Source organism: Pangasianodon hypophthalmus, chromosome 13, assembly GCF_027358585.1.
Source record: "Pangasianodon hypophthalmus isolate fPanHyp1 chromosome 13, fPanHyp1.pri, whole genome shotgun sequence".
Lineage (NCBI taxonomy): Eukaryota > Metazoa > Chordata > Actinopteri > Siluriformes > Pangasiidae > Pangasianodon > Pangasianodon hypophthalmus.
This window is the reverse complement of record NC_069722.1, coordinates 10,473,253-10,494,258: the sequence shown is the minus strand read 5'-3', so window position 1 is coordinate 10,494,258 and position 21,006 is coordinate 10,473,253. Positions and strand designations below refer to the sequence as shown.

Sequence of the window (21,006 nt, the reverse complement as noted above, 5' to 3'; positions counted from 1 at the left end):
TTCCAGACAAGGTCTTGTACGTGAGCATCAAGGCCTTGAATTTGATGCAGGAGGCTACAGGAAGCCAGTGGAGGGAGATGAAGAGGGGTGTGATGTGGGTCCTTTTGGGCTGGTGGAAAACAAGGTGTGCTGCTGCATTCTGAATCATCTGAAGGGGTTTGATGGAGCTGGCTGGGAGGCCTGGGAGTGGTGAGATGCGGTAGTCCAGTTTTGAGGTAACAAGAGCCTGGACTAGTAGCTGTGTGGCATGATCAGTGAGATCATGTGACTAAGAAACCAAAACAAAGCCCTCTTTCCAGTGGCAAACAACATATTGTCTAGTGCTAAAACATTCAGACACAAGAACAGTTATGAACACTTAATGTTCTCCTCAGGCTCACCTGTGCTGTGCAATCTCTGTGCAGTAACTGACCTCTTGAGCAATTCTAGTAGCAACCACGGTCACTGATTATTGTCTGTATATTTCACCTCCCTCATGTTGTGATATATATTGTAAAATAAGTCTAGTAAATGTAAATATTGTCCTCTCATGCCTGATGTCCTTTATGTCCACTTATGTCCAATGTCCAACATCCAAGTATGTGCACTGTTTGTTGTAAGCACAGTGGATATCACTGTAAACCAGTGGCAAATGTTGTAGGTAGAAGCATACTGGGCCAATAAAACCGAATACCGGATTCTGATTTTAAAATGTAGAACATCTGCCACACAAGTTTCTGTGGAAGTTGTTTCCACAGAAACGATAACATATTAGAACAAGTGTATTGACATAAACATGTGGTTTTCCCTGCAGAAGGAACTACAGTCATAGCTGCTGTTGTAGAAAACTAATCAACACTCTTTCACCAATCAGAATTAAGAATTCAACAGTACTGTGGGATAAAAATATATTGTATAGGGTTACTACAAATATTATAACACAGCTGACAGTGATAGGAATTATGTTAGAGTATGATGTTTGGGTGAAGCATATTTTAAAAGCTGGTATTTGACTGTATATGTAAACATCCATCGGTTTATTTCATGCAGACGTGGCAACCCTTGCGGCAGGTGCAAGGATGACGGCAGGTCCTCTTACCAAGCCGGATTTCTGCTTTTGAGATGGTATATTGAATTTTTTTTTTTTATCCACATGAGCCAGATAAGAAACACAGCTTTCTATCACACATGTCATTCAATCCCTCAGTGATCCGAATAGTGTACTATACTCCATTTTATAACCTATTAATAAAACCTAATAAAAATAATTCGGATAAACATATCCTAATGTATGTCACAAAAAGCAGGAGTGTAAATTATCGCTTACGTATCGCTCTTTGAGTTTGAATAATTGATTCGGTGACAAATGAATAATTAAAATTCCTAAAGCTATAACAGTAACGGAAAAAACATACGAGCCTACACAACTGTCCAATCACACGGCAGGATTTTCCAGCTTTCCTGCTTGGTAACCAATCCGAGCTAAGCTCCCGCCCCTTCCTGTTGTCGGGCTTTGAGTGTGTTCTGATGTTGTGCTGGAGTAAGAGTGAACTGATGGCGCTGTTATAGAGAGGAGCTGTGGATGCTGGAGCGCTGCAGACTCGTTCACTAATATAAGGTGTAAGTTTCTTTATGAAAGTCTTTACATAATAAGTTTCATTTGGTGTTCTGGGGCTCAGCCGGCATCAGTTATGGTATTTAGACCTTCGTGTGCGTTAAAACGATAGGATAAATGAAACATGAGAATAAGTCAGTTTTATTGACTGATGCCCTTTTAGCAAACCGTTAGCTCTGGATGTGTAGAAGTTAACATAGCCGAGTGTTGCTATCTTCACATGCTACTGTTATACATGGAAATGTCACTACACAAGTGTATTTGGTCTCTGTTAAATATTTAAATAGTAAAATGTCATAAAAATATAAACTTATATTAGTTAAAACTATGTTAGAGAATAAAAATAATATTAATAAAAGCTTTTATTTTGGTTAAGGTTAAGGTTAGAGTAGATTTAGGTGTAGGTATAACATTAATAATGATGTCAATGGAAGGGGTGTGTGTGTGTGTGTGTGTGTGTGTGGGTGTGGGTGGTGACCTCAGTTTGGCTAGCTCTCTCCGCCATGCCGAGCTCAGTGTTTTGGGCTGTGGATGTGTATGGGAAGGTGTACAGCCTGTGTACCGCTAGGGGGCGCTGGCAGCAATGCAGGGAGAACCAGCTGGAGCTGAAACGCGTAACTGCTGCGGATCTGTGCTGCTGGGCCATCGGCTTTGACCAACAGGTTTACCTCAACGTGCTTCCCAGTGACGTGATCATACGTCACCAGGAGGAGACTTATGAGAACCAGGTAAATCATGGTACAGTCTAGAGAGTATAGCCAACATAACATCACACCTGGGCTTTTCGGAGCTGAAAAATCATGTGTGTTTATATATGAATGTGGATGAATATCTTCCAGAGATGGAACCCAGTAGAGGGATACACAGACACACTCCTGCTCACAGATCGCTGGCCTTGGACAGACGAGTTTGGCACGAAGCCTCAGCCGCTGCACAGCTTCCACCTTCCATCTGAGAACTGGGAGTGGGAGGGAGACTGGTACGTGGATGATGAGAGCTGTGGCAGAGAGTCCACATCTACCGGGGTGAGTGGTAAAATAAATACATCAAAGCAGAACAGATAATGAAACACAGGACACTGAAATTACACAAACTACAGTACATGAAGTGAAGTGAAGTGACTTGTGGCCAAGTATGGTGACCCATACTCGGAATTTGTGCTCTGCATTTAACCCATCCAAGTGCACACACACAGTAGTGAACACACACACACACCGTGAACACACATCCGGAGCAGTGGGCAGCCTTTTTTTTTTTTTTGCTGTTACATAACAGTACAATTAACAGTAAAAGATACAACAATACACTGTCAGAAATTATAGGCACTGTACAGATAGGTACAACCCTCAATGAAACAACAGTGATCTTTAACGTCCTGTGACCCTTAAATAATTAAACTAACAATTGTTAAACTTTCGGCATTAAGGCCCCCTCTCAGGATAAAAAAAATATTGGACCCTCTTAGGATTGCAACACTGTATAATCTAACTATTTAAATATTAAACCCACATGTTCAAATTTGGCAGATAAGACAAATAGGTACATTTATTGAACATAGTATCCATTTATTAATAATCTAATAATTAATTTACTTATTATTCCCAAATTTACACTGGATTAAAAGATTCAAACCAGTTTATATCCTAAACAGCTCCTTTTTCTGGTTTTATTAAAATAACATTTTAATACATTTTAATTGACATTAAAAATAAACAACTTCCTGTAAGAAACCTGTTAGTGTGACTGACATAATTAAACCGATTTGAATGAAACCTATTTGAATTCAGTTGACTAGTTAGCTGGGTTTATTACTATACCTACATAATAATAACTGTAACAACTATAACAATAGCTGTTGATAGTGAACTCTGCTCTAATCACACAATTTAATAAATAATAAAATTATGGCCCTCATGGCTCCATATCACGCACCCTAGAAGTTCCTGGACACCTGGAAAACCACTGCCTTAAATGTGAAAAGTACACTACATCCTTTAGATCCAGTAACTATAGGCACAAAAAACATACCTAGTTTTATCTAGTGACAAAAACAGTTTAACATCTTTTCTGAGGGTGTATGCACAGACACTATGCACAAGGAACATAAAGTTATATATTTAAAAAGTGCAATAGAAATAGCAAACATAGCAGCGTGTATATATAACTAATATAAAAATTCATCAAAGGCTCGGTCCTGCAGGGCTGGGAATACGCTGTGGACTTCCCTACCACCTTCACTAAAGAGAAGAAGTGGAACTCGTGTGTCCGGCGCAGACGATGGCTTCGTTACAGGAGATATAAAGCACTGGGACAATGGGCCAAGGTATCATCAGGGGTATGAGATCGGTCATAGTGAATTAGGGCTAATAATGAGGGACTCACAAACATTTAAAGGTTATTTAAGATTTAAGAATTATATGGGACTGTATTCACTGTATTATAAAGCATAGATCCGATCACAGAGAAGCGTGTTACAATGAGATCATTAGGTCCCATGACTTGTGTAGTTTACAGTGCCTTGTCAGTGATGAGTCAGTTAAATAGGGCATTATTCAGAAGAACAACCAAGAGGCCAAGGATAACGCTTAGCATGATGCTACCACCCCCATGCTTCGCCGTGTGTATGGTGTTCTCAGGGTGATGAGCAGTATTGGGTTTGTGCCAAACGTAGCGCTTTGTGCCAAGGCTACAAAATTTCGTTTTGGTCTCATCAGAGAACCTTTTTCCACATGCTTTTTGAGTCTCCAAAATATATTTTGGAAAACCCCAAATGAGATTTCATATGGCTTGCCACTCTCCATAAAGCCCAGCATTGTGGAGTGTCTGGGCTGTGGTTCTGTGAATGACTTCTCCCATGTGAGCTGTGGATCTCTCCAGCTCCTTCAGAGTTACTCTTGGCCTCTTTGGGTGATTCTCTGACTAATGCACACCTTACCCATTCACTGACTGTTTGTTAGACAGCCTGCCTTAAAAGTTGCAGTTGTGCCATGTTTTCATTTTTAATAATGGATTTAATGGTGCTCCATAGTATGTTCAAAGTTTGAGATATTTATTGTAACACACCCTGACTGATACCTTTCCAGAACTTTGTCCTGGACTTGTTTTGATAGCTACTTCATGATACTGTTTAGGTAAGATCTCTACCGAACTGCAGCCTTCCAGAAACAGATGTATTTATATTGAGATCTTGTGACACTTTTAGTTGCAAACAGCTGGACTCCATTAATCTAATTATGTGACTTCTGATGGCAACTGGTGGCACCAGGAGTAATTTAGGGGTTTCACACCAGCAGCGGTGAATCACAACTTTAACATTTTTTATTTGTGAATAATTTAGCAAGCTCTGTTGATTTGTATTCCCCCTCACTACAATATTATGAGCTATTTTGTATAGATTGATGACACATAATTCCAATTAAATCCATTTCAGTTCCAGGTTGTGGAAAAGTACAAGGGGCATGAATACTTATGAAAGGCACTATATATTTCCAAATCGATTTGGTCCCCTAGCTTCTGAAATATGAAGGTGTGTGTGTGTGTGCGCTGGTGTAGGTGCCTTTAGACAGGGGTCGGCCTCCTCCAGAGCCCTTCACTGATATTAGCTGTGGAGGCTGGGACATGGGCGACAGACCAGAGAAACCCATCTCCCTGTGGGCCGTGTCTCAGCAAGGAAAGGTAGGACCTCTCTTCTTTTAATGAAGAACTGAGTGGGAAATGTTTACCAGCTTTCCAGATATTTCTGAGCACCGGTGCTAAAAAATTAACCAAGATTATTACTGGACTTGCAATGGGATGCAGCTTGTACCATTAACCGGCAAAGCAAAAATAGTGAACCCTCTCCGAAATGCAGTCCAAAAGTTTGTATACCCACAAATGTTCCTTCATGATCACATTATCACAAAAAAAGGTTAAGTATTATGCTAAGATATTAGTAGTGAAAAAACATGATATGAGTTCAGAACGTTGTGTCCCTTCCTAAATGTGAAATATGTTATCTCTTACAATGTGTATAGCCACGCTTCACCTTTATTACAGCATTCCATCATTTTGCCTTGCTTTTTGGATTGTTGTCTTCTTCATCTACTAACTAGTATGTAAATATTTAAATATGGCACATTTCTGTCCACTAGAGGTCAGTGCAACACTGATGATTCGTGGGCTTAAGCATAATAGAATCCCCTCTGAAGTAACATATGAGACTGCAGGAATGTAAATTTTTGTGTCTCTGTCTGTGCCCCGTGTTCAGGTGTGGTTCCGTTCAGGCATTCGCCAGCAGAATCCAGAGGGGACAGTTTGGGAAAATGTCCCTGTCCCTGATTCCACAGAGGTGGCCCAGATAAGCGCCGGTCCAGGAGACCTGCTGTGGGCCGTGCTGTGGGACGGACAGCTTCTCGCCAGGACAGGCATCCACAAGCACTGCCCAAAAGGTCAGTATGTTATACTGTGCGTGGTTCTCACTTCACAGTGTAGTTCAAAGTAAGAATACAGACCTAACACAGGTTATTGCCGCATCAGTGATTATTGCTGCATCAGTTATTGCTGTAATTTCTGGACTTTGCTCTGTCCAGGTGCATCATGGGTGATGGTGGATCCTCCAAGTAATACCAAAGTTGTCCATGTAGCAGTGGGGGTCAGTGTGGTCTGGGCAATCACCAAGGACAAGAAAGTAGGATTTGTTAAACTTACAGCTCAGCTGTATGTGGCAGCAAGCTGTTTGTTTTGTGATAAACCAGCCTGCTCTATATTATTCCACCTATTACACAGTTAAATACCAAAGAAATTATTCATTTTACACTGAATATTTAATTTAAAATAAGTTGTATCAGGACCTGGCTGTTTTATAGTAGAGCACAAGTACTCTGCAGTAACAGTAACTAAATTAATGCTACAGTATTAAACTGAAGATTTCTGTTTATGGTATGTTGAGACAAGCTGATTGGGAATTCTTTCAGAATGTTAATATTAACAGGCTACACTGAGTAACGACAACTGTGGAATGACACAAGAGGCACAAAACTGTTAATATATAATATAAAAATATATAATATAATATATAAATACTCCTTGTTACCAACCACAATGTTCTCTATACTGAAGGTTTATCCGTGGGAGAAAACTTAAAGGAACAGCTTTACCTCTGAGTGTTACAAAGTGCTGACAAAGTGCTCTTTCCAGAAATGCTAAATAAACATCACACAGAAGTCTTCACCAAATCAATGATTATACATTTTTCTTAGTTATATAACAGATGGTTTTTTAGCTGTATTAATATTGTGTGTCAGAGCTGTGCTGTTATACAAAATGAAATAACACCTTCTGATAAATCAGTTTTGAGAATTCAACAGAGTTGTGGTATAATCAGAAATGTCCAACCTCTAACCAGAGACTGGACCAATCAGAATCAAGTATTCCACAGAGCCATGTCATAGTTCTTAAGAGACACCAGTGTTTGAATCTGTGTTAGGAGCTGATATGTGTTACCATTTGAATTACAACATTTTTTTTATTAACAGTATATGGCAAATAGGGTACGAATGTAATATTCAGATATATTGCATAATAATTGCATAACAGTTATGATTATAGTGTGTTGTAGATTAATAACATGGTCTATTTTGGATAACTAATCAAGATTTTTGAACCCTACTGTGCATTTCATGTTAAAACATAATGTACATCTAAGTACATGTGTATCATAGGTATGGTTCAGAAGAGGCGTGAACTCCCACAATGCCACTGGCCTTGGCTGGATCAGTGTTGGTGGGGAGATGATGATGATCAGTGTGGGGCCCAATGACCAGGTGAGGCACAGCAGGGTGCTAGAAATAGAGCAGGGGAGGGGATGTTACAGCCCAGCTATTACATTTCTTTTGCCATACATCAGTGCCTTTAAAGACACCAAGGATGCACTCAAGGTCAAAAGCGCAGCTTATATGACTGTTATACTGTAAGAGAGTACACAGTCTCAAGTTTATATGCTGGGGAATTTTCCACCACTCAGTATAACTGATGAGCTGCTGAACTGACTGGTGAAACCTCTTCAAAATTATACTGCACTCGGCATGCACACAGTACACTAGATTCATGTGCTTTAGTAGTGTTCATTTATTTATAGAAGTTTTTCAAGTAATTCAAGTTATTTAATTTCAAGCAGATGACATGTCTTGCCATGAGCATGCAGTGTTTTCGTGTGGAAATTTTATATTTCATTGAAATTTTCTGAGACATTAGAATTCAGACAATATAAATAGTAATTCACCCTTGATGTTAGTAATTATACCATATTTGACAAAGTATCTATATATTTCTGATAAAATGAGGACATTATATGTGTTTTGGTATATAGTGCAAAGACAAAAAAAAAGAACAGAATAAACAAACAAATAAATAAATAAACGCACCTCCGGGGTTGGGGGTTCAAATCCCGCCTCTGCTCTGTGTGTGTGGAGTTTGCATGTTCTGCCAGTGCTCCGGGGGTTTCCTCTGGGTACTCTGGTTTCCTCCCCCAGTCCAAAGACATGTTGTAGGCTGATTGCCATTTCCAAATTGTCCATAGTGTGTGAATGGGTGTGCGCGCGATTGTGCCCTGCAATGGGTTGGCACCCCGTACAGGGTGTCCCCCACCTTGTGCCCCGAGTCCACTGGGATGGCTCCAGGCTCCCCCGCGACCCTGTGTAGGATAAGCAGTACAGAGAAGGGACGGACGGGTAAATAGATAAAATCATTGTAATTTAATTATTTCTAATTTCTTTATTTCTTTATTATTTTAAGCATTTGAATTGCAGTGTACAAAATGTACAGCCATTGTATATTCTCAATATTCTACTATTGCTCACCTCACTAGTGACTACTACACATATCATGAGAACACATGAATTCATCAGAGGTGCACAGGTTACAACAGTTTAACAAAGTGATGTATTGATAGTCAGCATCATGGTGTGCTTTGGCTGGAATGCTGTAATTGTGTAGTGATATTGTGATTTAATGGCTCTGCTCTAAGTCTTTTAACCGTGTTGATGCAGGCTGTCTCATCCACTAGAACTGTCAAGAGAGGGGCAGAGGGCAGGTCTAATTACACCAGCATTCTCACATGTAGAATTATGTGTCATTAGATCCTCTGACCAACATGTACATGTAGAGCTACAGACAGGGCATGTAACTCACTCACATACACACACACATACAGTCCAGTCTCCCAGCTCACACCCTCCTGCTCCTCCTGCCAGAGTCACATTTCTCTGGGTGTCATTTTTTGGTAGAAGTGCTGGAACTACTAAGTCTCAGAGTGGTGCTTGCTAGCGATGCAAACTCCTCCTTGTCCTTCTCCACCTATGTCTGTCTCTCTCTGTCTGTAACCCAAACCCCGTGCTTGCCTGCTCTGCCTGCTGCACACAGCTTATCCCAGCCAAATATACACTCCTCCTATACTCTCAAGCCTGGATAGCCATATGGGAGCATATCTAATTTGGGTTTGGCTCCCACACCACATGCTCATATTTCACATTTTATTCCCAGCCACTTTGGCTATGGTCAGGGCTCAAATACAGAGTTAATATCTTTTCTACTTTAAATTTGGTTAATTGAACAATATGTTGTGTGTCATGTGAGCTGAGTCAGAATGTAAAAATGCTAGGTGGTGAATGTATGATATACACAGCCTATCCTGTTGTATAATGACTACAGCTTAAGTGTCATCACAATCTGCTTGAATTTATGTTGAGACTCACATGTATGACTTTATTTATACTTACTAGACACCAAGTTGTGGGCTTGTGTATTTTGTCTTGATAAAGGTCTTTCCATTATCTGTCAGAGGAATACGTCCTGACCTGAATATAGGCTTTAGCTCTTGACATTTATTGGCTGCTGTGTGGTGCTTAATGACTACAAAATTTGAGGCATCTCGGATCTCTCCTCCTGCTAGGACATACTTTGCTCATAAGGTTAGGCCAAAGCGCCAGACTCATTCTAGATAGACCACAGCTCCTGCTGTACCATAATTTGTGATTCAACTCATAAAGAACTTGATAATTGGCTGATCCAGAACCAAAGGCCTGGCAGGTTTGGCAATGACATGTCACATACAGCTGTTTAATAAGGGCTTGTCAGATCATGATATAATAATGCATTATAATGATATAGTTTATAAGCCTTTATAATCTCTTCTGAGTTAAATGTAAAATGGTATTAGTATTTCCTGGCAATGATTATAATGCTATCACACATTGCAGGTGTGGGGGGTTGGCAGCGAGGACAGGAGTCTCTATTTCCGACATGGCGTGACCCCCACTGAGGTCACAGGAAGGGCCTGGGTCCCTGTGTGTGCCCATGTGGACAACAGCCATACCACCGATAAGCCCAGGTAAGTAAAGAACACTTGAAATTCCTTTTTCCTTCTTCCCACAGTGCTGTTTTTCACCAGCAGATGGCACCATTCAGATATATTCAGACTGCAAATTAGAGGTGTATGAGGCACTATTTTTTAAAAATAAATCCCACTCCCGTTCATTCGTAATGGAATTCTGAGCAATCCCACCCACTCCTGCAGACAGTTTGCCAACTCCAGCTGCTCCAACAGTTATTATCATTGTAATGTATCATTGTACTGCAATATTTCCTAATGAATATGTTTGGTCCTGCATCCCAAAATATAAACAAATTGCTAAGTTAAAGCTCAGTGACCATAACCAGAATAAAGCATTTAGTGAAGATAAATGAATGAACACCACTTCACATCCAGTGCAGTCCTATGTTAATGAACATAGCCAAATTTCTTTGTCCCACAAGTTTCCTATCTGATCATCCTCTGCCCACATGAGAGTAAACAACCTTTTTGTTGTGTCCCTCAGGATTTCAGTCCCAATGCACACCTCTCCTGTACATATTCCCATTGTATTATTTATGGTGCTATATGGCTCTGATTCCCCCACTCTCTTTGTCTTGTACTGCACAGTGACGTTTGCCTCATCAGTGCTCAAATTGCCGCACCTACCCAGGGTTCTGTGTTGGGCTGCGATGACATAGATAATGCTAACGTTCCCAAAGTCACCAGTGACAGTGTTGTATCGGCCCTGGTGGCTGAACACGGCGATCCTTTGCCTGAAGCAGATCAGGCGAAAGCGGAAGAGGCCAGTGTGCCTCGCCAGAAATCTGGGCTCCACTGTAGCCAACCAAAAGGCAGCGAGCTGCCATGGAGTAATGTAGATCTGGCAGAGATGAAAGTTCCCTCAGCCAAAGCGGCAGAGAAATCTGTGGCTGTGTATCCCATGGAGCTGGGAGAAACCATGAAACAGGAGGAGCGGCCGCCATGGGCATGGATCACTGCAGGACAATGTGAGATAGATTCCAACACAAGCATCAGCTGGCTGGAAATGCCAGGTACATAATTAGCATAAAATTTGCATATCATAATTAGTACTGTATGTTAGTCATGTATGTGCTCATTAAATATACCACTAGGTGATTTTATTTATTTACAACTGTAGTTCATAATTTTTAAGTGTTACTAGATGTGTAATAATCATACCATTTCAAACATACCTTAGAAAGTATGTGAACTGCAATGTTCTGCTTCCTCCCTCCCAGATGCAGGGCCTCTGTCTCCCTCCATCACTCCTGCTCTTAGCATCTCAGGGGCCCAGGGCCCATTGGCAGAGAAAACACACCGAGAGAAAGACAACACTATGGAGAGGGTACACACAACACACACAACTATGATTTAGATTTTAAACATAGCAATTGTAATTAGTTTTTAGCTATAGCAGGCTGGGTTAATATACTCTAATATATTCCCATGTCTTCTCGTAGTAAGCTGATGAGATGTAATGGTGTTTGTCTGTGCCAGTCTGTCAGTGTGAAAAAAACAGTGATGTGCTGGTGGAGGGACTGGCAGCCCCATCAGTTGGAGGAGGTGTGTGTGACCCTGGAGCAGGTCAGGGGTGGTGGCACTCCCCACGACGACATAGTCTACATCTACTACACACACAACCAGGAAAGGAAGGTGATCAGTCTGTCTCACAGAACAAAACTTGAACAAATGCTCAACAATTTTCAGACTAATACCAATCCACTGCCTCTGTAGCATATATGCAGTTATGAGCAAGAGTTAGAATAGAACTTTGGAGAAGAATGGAAAACCTGTTTACTCAAAAAGAATGGGAAACCTATTTACTCAAAACTCACTTATAATAAAATCAAAGAGTTGAACCCTGTTTGTGAATGATTAAAAGTGGAAATGTGACTATAGACCAGGAATTGACATTGACAGGTGGAAATTGAGGCACTGTGTTTACAAGTCTACCTTAGTAATATACCGTCTGACCACAAATTCTTTACAGCTTAATTTTGACTTAAGAATTTCTGAAAGGGTAAAAAAAAAATACCTATTTCACAAGCATTTATGTGCCCTAACAACCGCTCTTTAGTAAACAGGTTTTCTGTTCTTTTCTCAGTGCTGGGAAGTGTGGCAAAATGTCTTGCCTATGGTAATTACAGTTGTCTTACAGATGTGCTATAAGGACATTATATTGAAAAGCACTGGAGAATTTCTTTATGCACATTTTAGTAAATCTTTCTCCTGGGTCATAATTACTATAAGTATGAGGAGGATTAATGAACTAATCCATTAAAGCATCTTTACTATAGCTCATGTAAGCATGTAACATCACATTATTAGTGAAATACAATCACAGTAAAAGTCTTAAATGTGTTATAATGCATTTGTGTTTTACCAAACTAACTCAAGCTTCTTTTTTTTACTCTATAATTTCCTGGCTAAGTATCTATATGCTGTGATAAGGGAAGTCACAGCTCTCGTTCCAGTACACTGGGAGTCCATGTATGCTCTGGCTATCTATACAGCTGAGAGGACAAGGCAGAGATGGCCTATTCTACTATCTACAGAGTCCCAGCAAGACATGGAGACCTGGGTAATTCAACCACAGTGCCAAATACTCACCCAGAGATAAGGAAACTGCAGCTCAGTAGCTTATTTAGAATGATGAGTTCATTCAGGAATCACAGCCGTGCTCATCCCAGGACTCTTAACCACAATGTGCTCATACTTAACATCCTTTCAACACACTTAGTTCTGCTTGACTTAATAGTACACAGTTCTAATGATTTATAATCCCAGTATCCATTGTCCCTAAGAAGAGGATGGGTTCCTTTTTGGGTTCCTCTCTGTTTTTTTCCTCACGTCATCTCAGGAAGTTTTTGCGTGAACTGACGCATCTGGGATCTATATCTGGATTTCTGCTTTGTGACAATGTCTCTTGTTAAAAGAGCTACACAAATTAAAATTTAATTGAATTGAATTGAGTCTCAAAAAGGCTCCAGCCAAAATGCAAAGTTGTTTTGGTTCATGTGAAACCCAAGGCCTGCTTCATAGTCGTAGTTGGAGTGAATAGCTAGTAATAAAAATTTTATTATCTGGATGTGCAATGGCATTAGTAAGATGTCTGTGAATTTCCGGCAGCTGTCTCTGTTGAATGAGTCTTGCTGTGAGTCCAGAGCTCTCCAGGCCCCTCCGTCCAAACAAGCTCTGTGGGCTGTTACCACCAAAGGGGATATCATGGTGCACGAGCCGTCACCCTGCTTAGAAGCTCCTGCTCAGTATTTACCCTGTGAACAGATGTAAGACCTGCTGTTATATTCCTATTCTTTCTGTGTCAATCACTGTCTTTCTGGCTTTAAGAAGCTGCTTGCTGCATGTTCACATCTTTACGGTGCCTCTTCTTGCACTACTTACTTGCATGAATTTTTGTTTTCATTTGTTTTCTAGATAGCTGTCTTCTATGAACTTGCTTGGCATGGCATGATAGTGCTTGTGTATTTGTATGTATGTATATGGGCTCAGGTTCTGGCGTCAGGTCCCTGGCCACCTGCATTCGGTGGAGTGTAACAGTCTGGGTGTGGTTTGGGGCATCGGCTATGATCGCACCGCCTGGGTCTACACAAGGGGCCATGGTGAAAACCGAGCTCAGGGTAAAACTTTAAGATACACCACGCCTGATAGAGTTAGAGCAACTGTCCAGCCTTGCTTGTGCTTGCATCAGTGTGTGCGTTTTCATATCAGTGGCATGTTAACACCACCTGCACTACCACTGTCCTGGTAATCACTTTTGATATGTTAAAATATCAACTTCAACCAGATAACAAAGTGAATCAGCAAACACTGACTGATGTCAGGAACGTTTACATCTATGAGAACCAACGCTGGAACCCTGTCACAGGATACACAAATAAGTAAGTCACACATCACACTGCAGTGATTTCCTCTAGCCTGTCTCCTGTTCTGACTAACTCTCTTCTACCGCCTCGACTCCTCAGGGGTCTACCTACGGACCGTTACATGTGGAGTGATGCCCTTGGAGTGAAGGAGTGCACCAAGGAGGGCACCAAACCCCCCTCCCCAGAGTGGAAATGGGTTGGTCCACACATTGCATGTTGTTAATATACTAGGGCTACGTATCTCTCCTTCTTGTGATCTGGTCTATGAAGGGTAACTGTAACGTTCAAAGATCCACATTTCCACTCCTTACTCTCTATCCACCACATCTATAGAGCATGAGCGATTAACACAATAATTTGGACAAGTTTCTCTGTACTGGGAGAAAATTCTAAACAAACTTATAATGGAATTTGTGTCAATGTAACAGATTCAAAACTGCATGTTACACTTTGGTGTCCTGTCTTGGATTCCCGTGGATCGTTTTAGTACCAAAACAAGACCAAAAAAAAAACTCAAACACAACAAAACCTATATACATGTCACCAAATCACTTCACCAAAGTGCTGAAGTGAAGTGATTAGCTGCAATCTGTGAAGCTACAAGGTGATTTTTTGTTTCACATTTAAAGTAAGATTCTACTCCAAACAGTTCCTAATTGCTACATCACAGACATTTAAGGATTAATGTATAATAAACCTTACAGTTTGGAATTTATTTTTACATTTTTCCCCATTTTCTCCCCAATTTGATCTTACAATCTCCAGACAATAGGGTGAATGTTTTTCTGTTGCACCACTTGGGAACACAGCTTGGATATTTAAAGGTGCATTTACAGCTATTTCAGTTTGGTGCAGTATAACCAACACAGTGTGAATCAGCATTGTGAAATAGTTTTAATTTAAAAATACAGTGGGAATACACAACCTTTTCACTTGGATTGACAGGGACAGAGTAGGATAGGTATCTGAAAATCGTTCCACACCTTGGCAATTAGATAGTACTATAATAGCAGATACATACAGAAATGGAGATTGAGAGCATCGCTGGATTTTCAGCACTCGTCTCATTTGTTATGACTCTCTCTGCAGGTGTCAGACTGGGTTACTGACTATAGCACTCCAGGAGGAACAGATAAAGAAGGCTGGCAATATGCTGCTGATTTCCCAGTGTAGGTCTTTTCTTTATGAGCACACCATTACTGTGAGCTGTAAGTTATTATCTCACTCTAATCAGAGTTGTATTTCATGTGACACTTTTATACAGGACATTTCATGGTTATAAGACCATGAAGGACTTTGTTAGAAGAAGGCGATGGGTCAGGTAAGGATTTCTATAATACTTCACCATTTGTATTGTATATATTATATTTAAAGGTGCAGATTGAAAATTCAAAGGTGTTTCAAAACCAATAATAATAGTATAATTTTAATACTATTAAAATATAATATAAATAGTATTATAATTTTAATACTATTATATATTTTGGGCCAGAAATGAGCTCTGCCTCCAGCTGGAACAGAGCTGCTCAGTTCTGCTTCTTTTCCTTAAAATGTAATTCACAGGGTATATATAGTTTCAACAAAAGGGGGTGGGGTCAGTTAGGAGAAACAGTGAGGCTTCTCAGTATTTTCATTGCAATTGCAATTCACATCGCAAACAGCAGAGGGCTCTGGAAGTTACAGATCGCATCTTTAATGTCCAAAAAAATTGTATATGAACTGGAGGTTCATATGTTAATCATATGTCATATGCTGACATAGATGAGCAGATGTTTCAGATGAGCACCTCGTCCTTCTCCACAGGAAGTGTAAAATTACTATAACCGGGCCCTGGCAGAAAGTCCCACCCATCCCTCTCATTGATGTCACCATCCTGCCGTGTCTGGCCCAGAGCAGCTTGGAGCAGGTGCCTGTGTGGGCCATCAGTGAGAAAGGAGATGTCCTGTGCCGTCTGGGAGTCACTGCAGAGAACCCAGCTGTGAGGACACACGCATCCCATACATGCAAAAAAAATATTCAGCAACGTTCAAATCTGACCGTAAAATATGTGCATGCAAATTCCACCTATAGCTTCCTTATTCATCAATTTCATCTTTGCTGTGTCTGTCCTGTCAAACTCACTTCTGGTCATAGTGTGTGGGAGCACAATGTTTTAATAACCTGAAAAATGTTTGATTTGCAGTTAAGTAATCAAAATCAATATCAGAATCATTAATATGTATAGCAAGTACAGTAAGTAGAGTAGCAACTAACCTCTCATTAGACTGCAGGGAATGTAATTTAGTATCAACATGTAACTTTAAATGTGAAAGTGCAGACATAAATTTTTATCAACTCATTAGTCCTTCAGTTGAGTAATAGGCACATTTGCATACAAGAGATGCCACAAAGTGCTGACCTGGATGTAGAGTCTTCAGACGCTTGGATATCATCAAACACTTTTAAAAAAAATTTCATGATTTTACAGTACCATTAAAACATGACACAATTTTATTTATTTTGGTATAGTCTGCTTTTTTGGGAACGGAATTTCGTTTAGCATTTTATCGTTATTTTTTTTTTTGTAATTTCATCTTCTGTTTCTGTTGAAATTGTTTCTGTTGAAACCTATATTTATAAATAAGACTTTAATTTAATGTGACAAAAATTTGAACCTTAAAATGAATTTTTAAAAAGTAGCTATAAATACAGTTCACGTAAATAGCGGCGTGTGTTGACATGTAATAAGGAGCTAGTAGACAGGAGCTTGCGTCCACACAGCCAAAGCTGATTCATCATTTGCACTCAAATCACCACTTTTTGTTGTCATACGACAGTTTTATGAATCAAACACAGATCTGTGTATATGCCATCCTGGGCACTCAAATCTGCACTTGTTTTTTATGCAACTCTGCTAAGTAAGTTGCATAAGAATGAGTCCTGAGCAAGGCCAAATCTACCGCTGTGTGCATCGACAGCATTGACTGAATGTGATATTTCAGTTTAGACTGGGCTTTATTAAGTGTACCTGAGGTTCACCTCTCTCTACACAGCCCCAATTAAGAGATGAGCCTATAATAGCCATGTGTCATGCCATTGTACTAAATTGCTCATTGTAAAATATGAGAGCTGCTCAGACTGAGTGTCTCTGTACTGTAGGGCAGCTCATGGCTCCATGTGGGGACAGATCAGCCCTTTAAGTCCATATCCATTGGAGGAGGACACCAGGTGTGGGCAATCGCGCGGGATGGAGCAGTCTTCTACCGCGGCTCAGTTTCAGCCCAAAACCCTGCAGGTGAGATGGAGAGCAAGACCACGGAATGTCTTCTGTGTTGTGTGTCAGTAAGAATTGAATGGTTTGTATTTAAACAGAATATAAGTACACTAATTACATTTAGCCCATTTGGGTTATACGTTTTCCAAAATGACTTACAGAGTTTTTCTCAAGGAGCCAACAATAGCAGCTTGTTGGTGTTGGGATTCTCGCGACTTTTCAATCAGTAGCCCAATACTTTATCCACTAAGCTACCACTGCCCCATGGGCCAGTGGTGAGGGATCTACCTGCGTATCATGTGCCTTCGTATGCTGTGGGAAGTACTGCAGGAGTATGTAGTCGATACATGGTGTGATCCAGTTTCTGTAGGAGTTTATGGGTTGAAAGTGTTTATGTTGGATGTCAGATTCAGTGACTGGTGTGCTTTGCCTCCAGTCTTGTTTGATATTCATAGATAGGATAGCAAAGCGCAGCCAGGGCTGGAGGTGTGTCTGATATGGAGAATGAGAGGTAACATCTTTGTTATTTACAGATGTTGTCCTCTTGGCATCATCCTAATTGGACCTTCAATACACACAAACACTTCACTACTAGGTGTGAAGCAGCTGGAAAAAGAGTGGGATGCTACCTTGAGTTGAGGGGAGAAATTCTGCACCTAGTGTAAGAGGTTAAGAACTTGGAGTTTTTGCTATAAGTGCAGAACAAATAGTGAGGTCAGGGGCAAGAGTCACTATTTAGCAGTTTTGTAGCTGCAGTGCATAAAATCATGCATGTACAGATCAAGAGCTTCATTTAATCTTCACATCAAATGGGTGGTTTGAATCAGCCCCCTGTTGCTGGGCTTGAAATCATCTGTAGAAGGAATCATCTTTAGCAGTGTAAAGAGCTTGGGAACTAGGGAGAGCCTCAGCCTAGTGCCACCGCTTCTCTAATTTGCGATGAGCCAGTTGAGGCGGTTTGAGCATCTCATAAGGATGCCACATGGTTGGCTCCCACTAGAACTGTTCCAGGCATCTCAGAGTTGACTTGGGAAAATCTTGCGATCCCCCAGTAAGAGCTGAAATCTGTGGCCATTTTGGACTGACCTTCTCAACCTGTTGCCACAGAGAAGCAGTCGAAAGATCAGATGATGTAATGCTGATAAATAATGTGTATTTTAACATTGTTTTCCAGGCGAGTGCTGGTACCACATCCCCTCTCCCAACAGACAGACTCTCAGACAGGTGTCTGTGGGCAGGACCTCTGTATATGCTGTTGATGAAACCGGTGAGAACTAACACCAGTGCTCACTATTTCTACTAAACTGCTAATAAAATTCTGTGTAGTCATAAGTTGTTACCCCAACTGGTTACTTCAAAAAAATAGAATTTATTCAAGTACTGAAATTTGTCATTGATGTGTGTCTGTGTTCTAACACAGGCAATCTATGGTATAGGCAGGGTCTGACCCCTAGTTATCCTCAGGGTTCTGTGTGGGAGCTCATCTGTGGTAATGTGTGCAAAGTCTCGATTGGACCACTGGACCAGGTATGAAACCTCTCCCTTGTCATTCTGTAAAACTTGGAAACTTCAGTTTGTGTTGCCCTGCAAATTGTAATATGGATTAAAATGACTGTTGACCTACCCTGGTGTTTCCCAGTGGCTATGATAGCCATGTTAATGATTTTCTCCAGGTTTGGATAATCGCTGATAAGGTTCCAGGTCATCCAGCAGAGAGTTCTGGCACTGTGTGTCACAGGCTGGGAGTGCGGCCCATGCAGCCTAAAGGCTTATCGTGGGACTTTGGAATTGGCGTAAGTTCTCATGTTGTTTATTACCCATCACTTCCCATGGTGCCAAACCTAGACTTAGACCACATTAGTTAGACTAAAGCAGATCTATTCAGCCAGTGGTCCAAACAACGGTGATAGCTAGAATGCACTGATTAACATTTGTTTGCTTTCCAGCTGCATGTCATTTTTCCCCTATTTTCTCCCTAACTTAGTCTTGGCCAATTCTCCCCATCATTCAGTTCTCCCCTGTCATAAGACAACTACCAGCTGGGGAGGGTGAAGGCTAATGTACTTTCTCCATGTCAAGTGAAGCTAACATGCTAACCACAACTTTTCAAACTGCTGCTCATGCTGCGTCATGGGGCGGCATTCCACATTCGGAGGAAAGCAATATCTGCCCCCTTCCACATGCATGTGCTCACAGAACCATGATCATCTAGTGTTGCTGTAAATGGTAGGGGAGAGAGTATGCCATTCCTCCCACCCAGAGAGCACGGCCAACTTTGCTCTCTTGCTCTCCCGGCTGTGCATGGCTGTGGCAAATTCGGTACTGAAACTCCTGGTCTCGGGACAATAGCAAACACTTTTCTGTAGTGCCACTCGGAAGCCATACAGCTGCATGCCTTAAACCAATGTTTTTACTGTGTAATCACACAATTTGTACTGTGGCTATGTACACAGATTTTCCCACATTTTCTTTCCAATTTGATCAATTGCCAATTCTCAATCACCCACTATCCAGCTTTCTGCCATCATCCCTGTGGCAGAAAACCTACCAACTATTACAAAGCACTTACACTGGAGACTCCTTCCATAAAAAGCTAAAAAAAAAAAAAAAAAATTCTCCTTTCAGAAAGCCTTACCATATGAGCAATTCTAATTTTTTTTTCTTTGTTAAATAACAGTATGTTTTAATGTGCTTATTATTAAGCTTATATTATGTAGATTGTCCACCATACAAGTCCCTGTGAATGAGCTGTTACTATAGAAACAGTAATGTGTTTCAACCACTGCAGAAACTTATGATTTGCCTTGCAGCTGCAAATACTGGCAGAGCTGCTGTTATTGAAAATTAATCAATACCTTCTGACCAATCAGTATTCAACAGCACAGTGATAAAAGTACATTTATATATTGGCCATTACAGCCTTTTTTTTTCTGAAGTTTCCACCTACAGAAACCAAACCCTACCTAGATTTATTAGTTACAGTTAGATAGGATATTATGGATAAATAGGTGTCCCTGGACCCCACTTTGAGAAGCAGGGGTACAGATTAACAGTGGTGGTGTGCTTGTGTGCTGATACAGGGAGGATGGAAACACCTGTCAGTGAGAGGAAACTCCACCGAGGCCCAGCGTGTCGTCCCTCCCAGCCCTCAGACCAGCAGGAGCCAGGAGCAGGTGAATGGCAGTGCTGCGGGGTGTTAGACTCCTCACTAGCCCTCACTATCACTACTTCCCACAGCATTCACACACTCTCACGGAGGCATTTTCTGTTTTTGTGTTTGGGTGTCTGTGTGTGTCAAATTAAGCAAGGCTTCTCTTATTTTAATGTATTTATTTTCTCACTCATTTTCAGTAACAGTTTTATCCTGGTCAAGCTTGTGAGTCTATCCCAGGAACACTGGGTGTGTGGTACACACACCAGTCCATCATAGGGCACAATGCGCACACACATTCACACCTAGGGGCAATTTTATCTGCCCACTGGCACATTTTGGTAGGTGGGAGGAAACCAAAGGACCTGGAGGAAACCCAAACAGAGAACATGCACAGAAACTCAACAGACAGTAAGCCGAACTTAGGATCAAACCGGGGACCCAGGAGCAGTGAGGAGGCGATAACACCTACCGCACCACCGCACAGCCAGTGTTTATTTTGGTTTTACTTAATTTATGGCCCACTTCTGCTACTTTTAATCCTTCACATCACTATTGTCTTTAAAGAGTGTTATGACCTTTTATACAGCTACAAAAGGCTCACAGTTATAGTGCATACTGATACTGTCTGTGAAAATAATCATGTCTCCCTTTTGAGCACTGTATCAAATTCATTTCTTGAATTACTGACTGGATATGAAAAGTAATAATATTCATTAAGTGTGTATGTTTTTTTTTTTCACTAAATAAATAAATATCCAAACTTTGAAACAT

General features: G+C 40.8%; 1 protein-coding gene and 1 long non-coding RNA gene across 4 annotated transcripts; one reads left to right on the top strand and one right to left on the bottom strand.

Annotated features, from left to right (window-relative positions):
• Nucleotides 1–800: 800 nt before the first annotated feature.
• On the top strand, nucleotides 801–20,952 carry tecpr1b (tectonin beta-propeller repeat containing 1b). 3 transcript variants are annotated; one of them, XM_026916200.3, is made up of 26 exons: nucleotides 803–1,599; nucleotides 2,078–2,322; nucleotides 2,434–2,619; nucleotides 3,795–3,917; nucleotides 5,147–5,269; nucleotides 5,841–6,021; nucleotides 6,163–6,260; nucleotides 7,294–7,395; nucleotides 9,829–9,959; nucleotides 10,551–10,975; nucleotides 11,183–11,289; nucleotides 11,442–11,597; nucleotides 12,376–12,525; nucleotides 13,074–13,231; nucleotides 13,455–13,582; nucleotides 13,750–13,843; nucleotides 13,928–14,024; nucleotides 14,918–14,997; nucleotides 15,093–15,149; nucleotides 15,632–15,806; nucleotides 16,967–17,102; nucleotides 18,256–18,348; nucleotides 18,502–18,608; nucleotides 18,755–18,874; nucleotides 20,162–20,254; nucleotides 20,433–20,952. In XM_026916200.3, exons 2-26 carry the CDS (start codon nucleotides 2,098–2,100, stop codon nucleotides 20,433–20,435), a joined length of 3,348 nt encoding a protein of 1,115 aa, XP_026772001.3. In that variant the 5' UTR covers nucleotides 803–1,599; nucleotides 2,078–2,097; the 3' UTR covers nucleotides 20,436–20,952. The 3 variants fall into 3 exon arrangements, with proteins under 3 accessions (XP_053095443.1, XP_026772001.3, XP_053095442.1); XM_053239467.1 differs by having other exon boundaries at nucleotides 20,162–20,952; XM_053239468.1 differs by lacking the exons at nucleotides 20,162–20,254; nucleotides 20,433–20,952 and having other exon boundaries at nucleotides 801–1,599; nucleotides 18,546–18,608; nucleotides 18,755–18,875.
• On the bottom strand, nucleotides 7,282–9,811 carry LOC128319983 (uncharacterized). Its single transcript, XR_008303437.1, has 3 exons — nucleotides 8,766–9,811; nucleotides 7,996–8,264; nucleotides 7,282–7,413 (listed from the first exon to the last, which is right to left on the bottom strand). It is a non-coding gene; the product is annotated as an uncharacterized LOC128319983 (long non-coding RNA).
• Nucleotides 20,953–21,006: the final 54 nt, after the last annotated feature.

What these genes read in the sequence shown, in the direction of transcription:
- tecpr1b (XM_053239467.1), top strand. Translation starts at nt 2,098, where the DNA reads ATGCCGAGCTCAGTGTTTTGGGCTGTGGATGTGTATGGGAAGGTGTAC. An exon ending in CCACAAGCACTGCCCAAAAG is followed by an intron (nt 6,022 to 6,162) that starts GTCAGTATGTTA and finishes TGCTCTGTCCAG; the next exon opens with GTGCATCATGGGTGATGGTG. An exon ending in TATGCTGCTGATTTCCCAGT is followed by an intron (nt 14,998 to 15,092) that starts GTAGGTCTTTTC and finishes ACTTTTATACAG; the next exon opens with GACATTTCATGGTTATAAGA.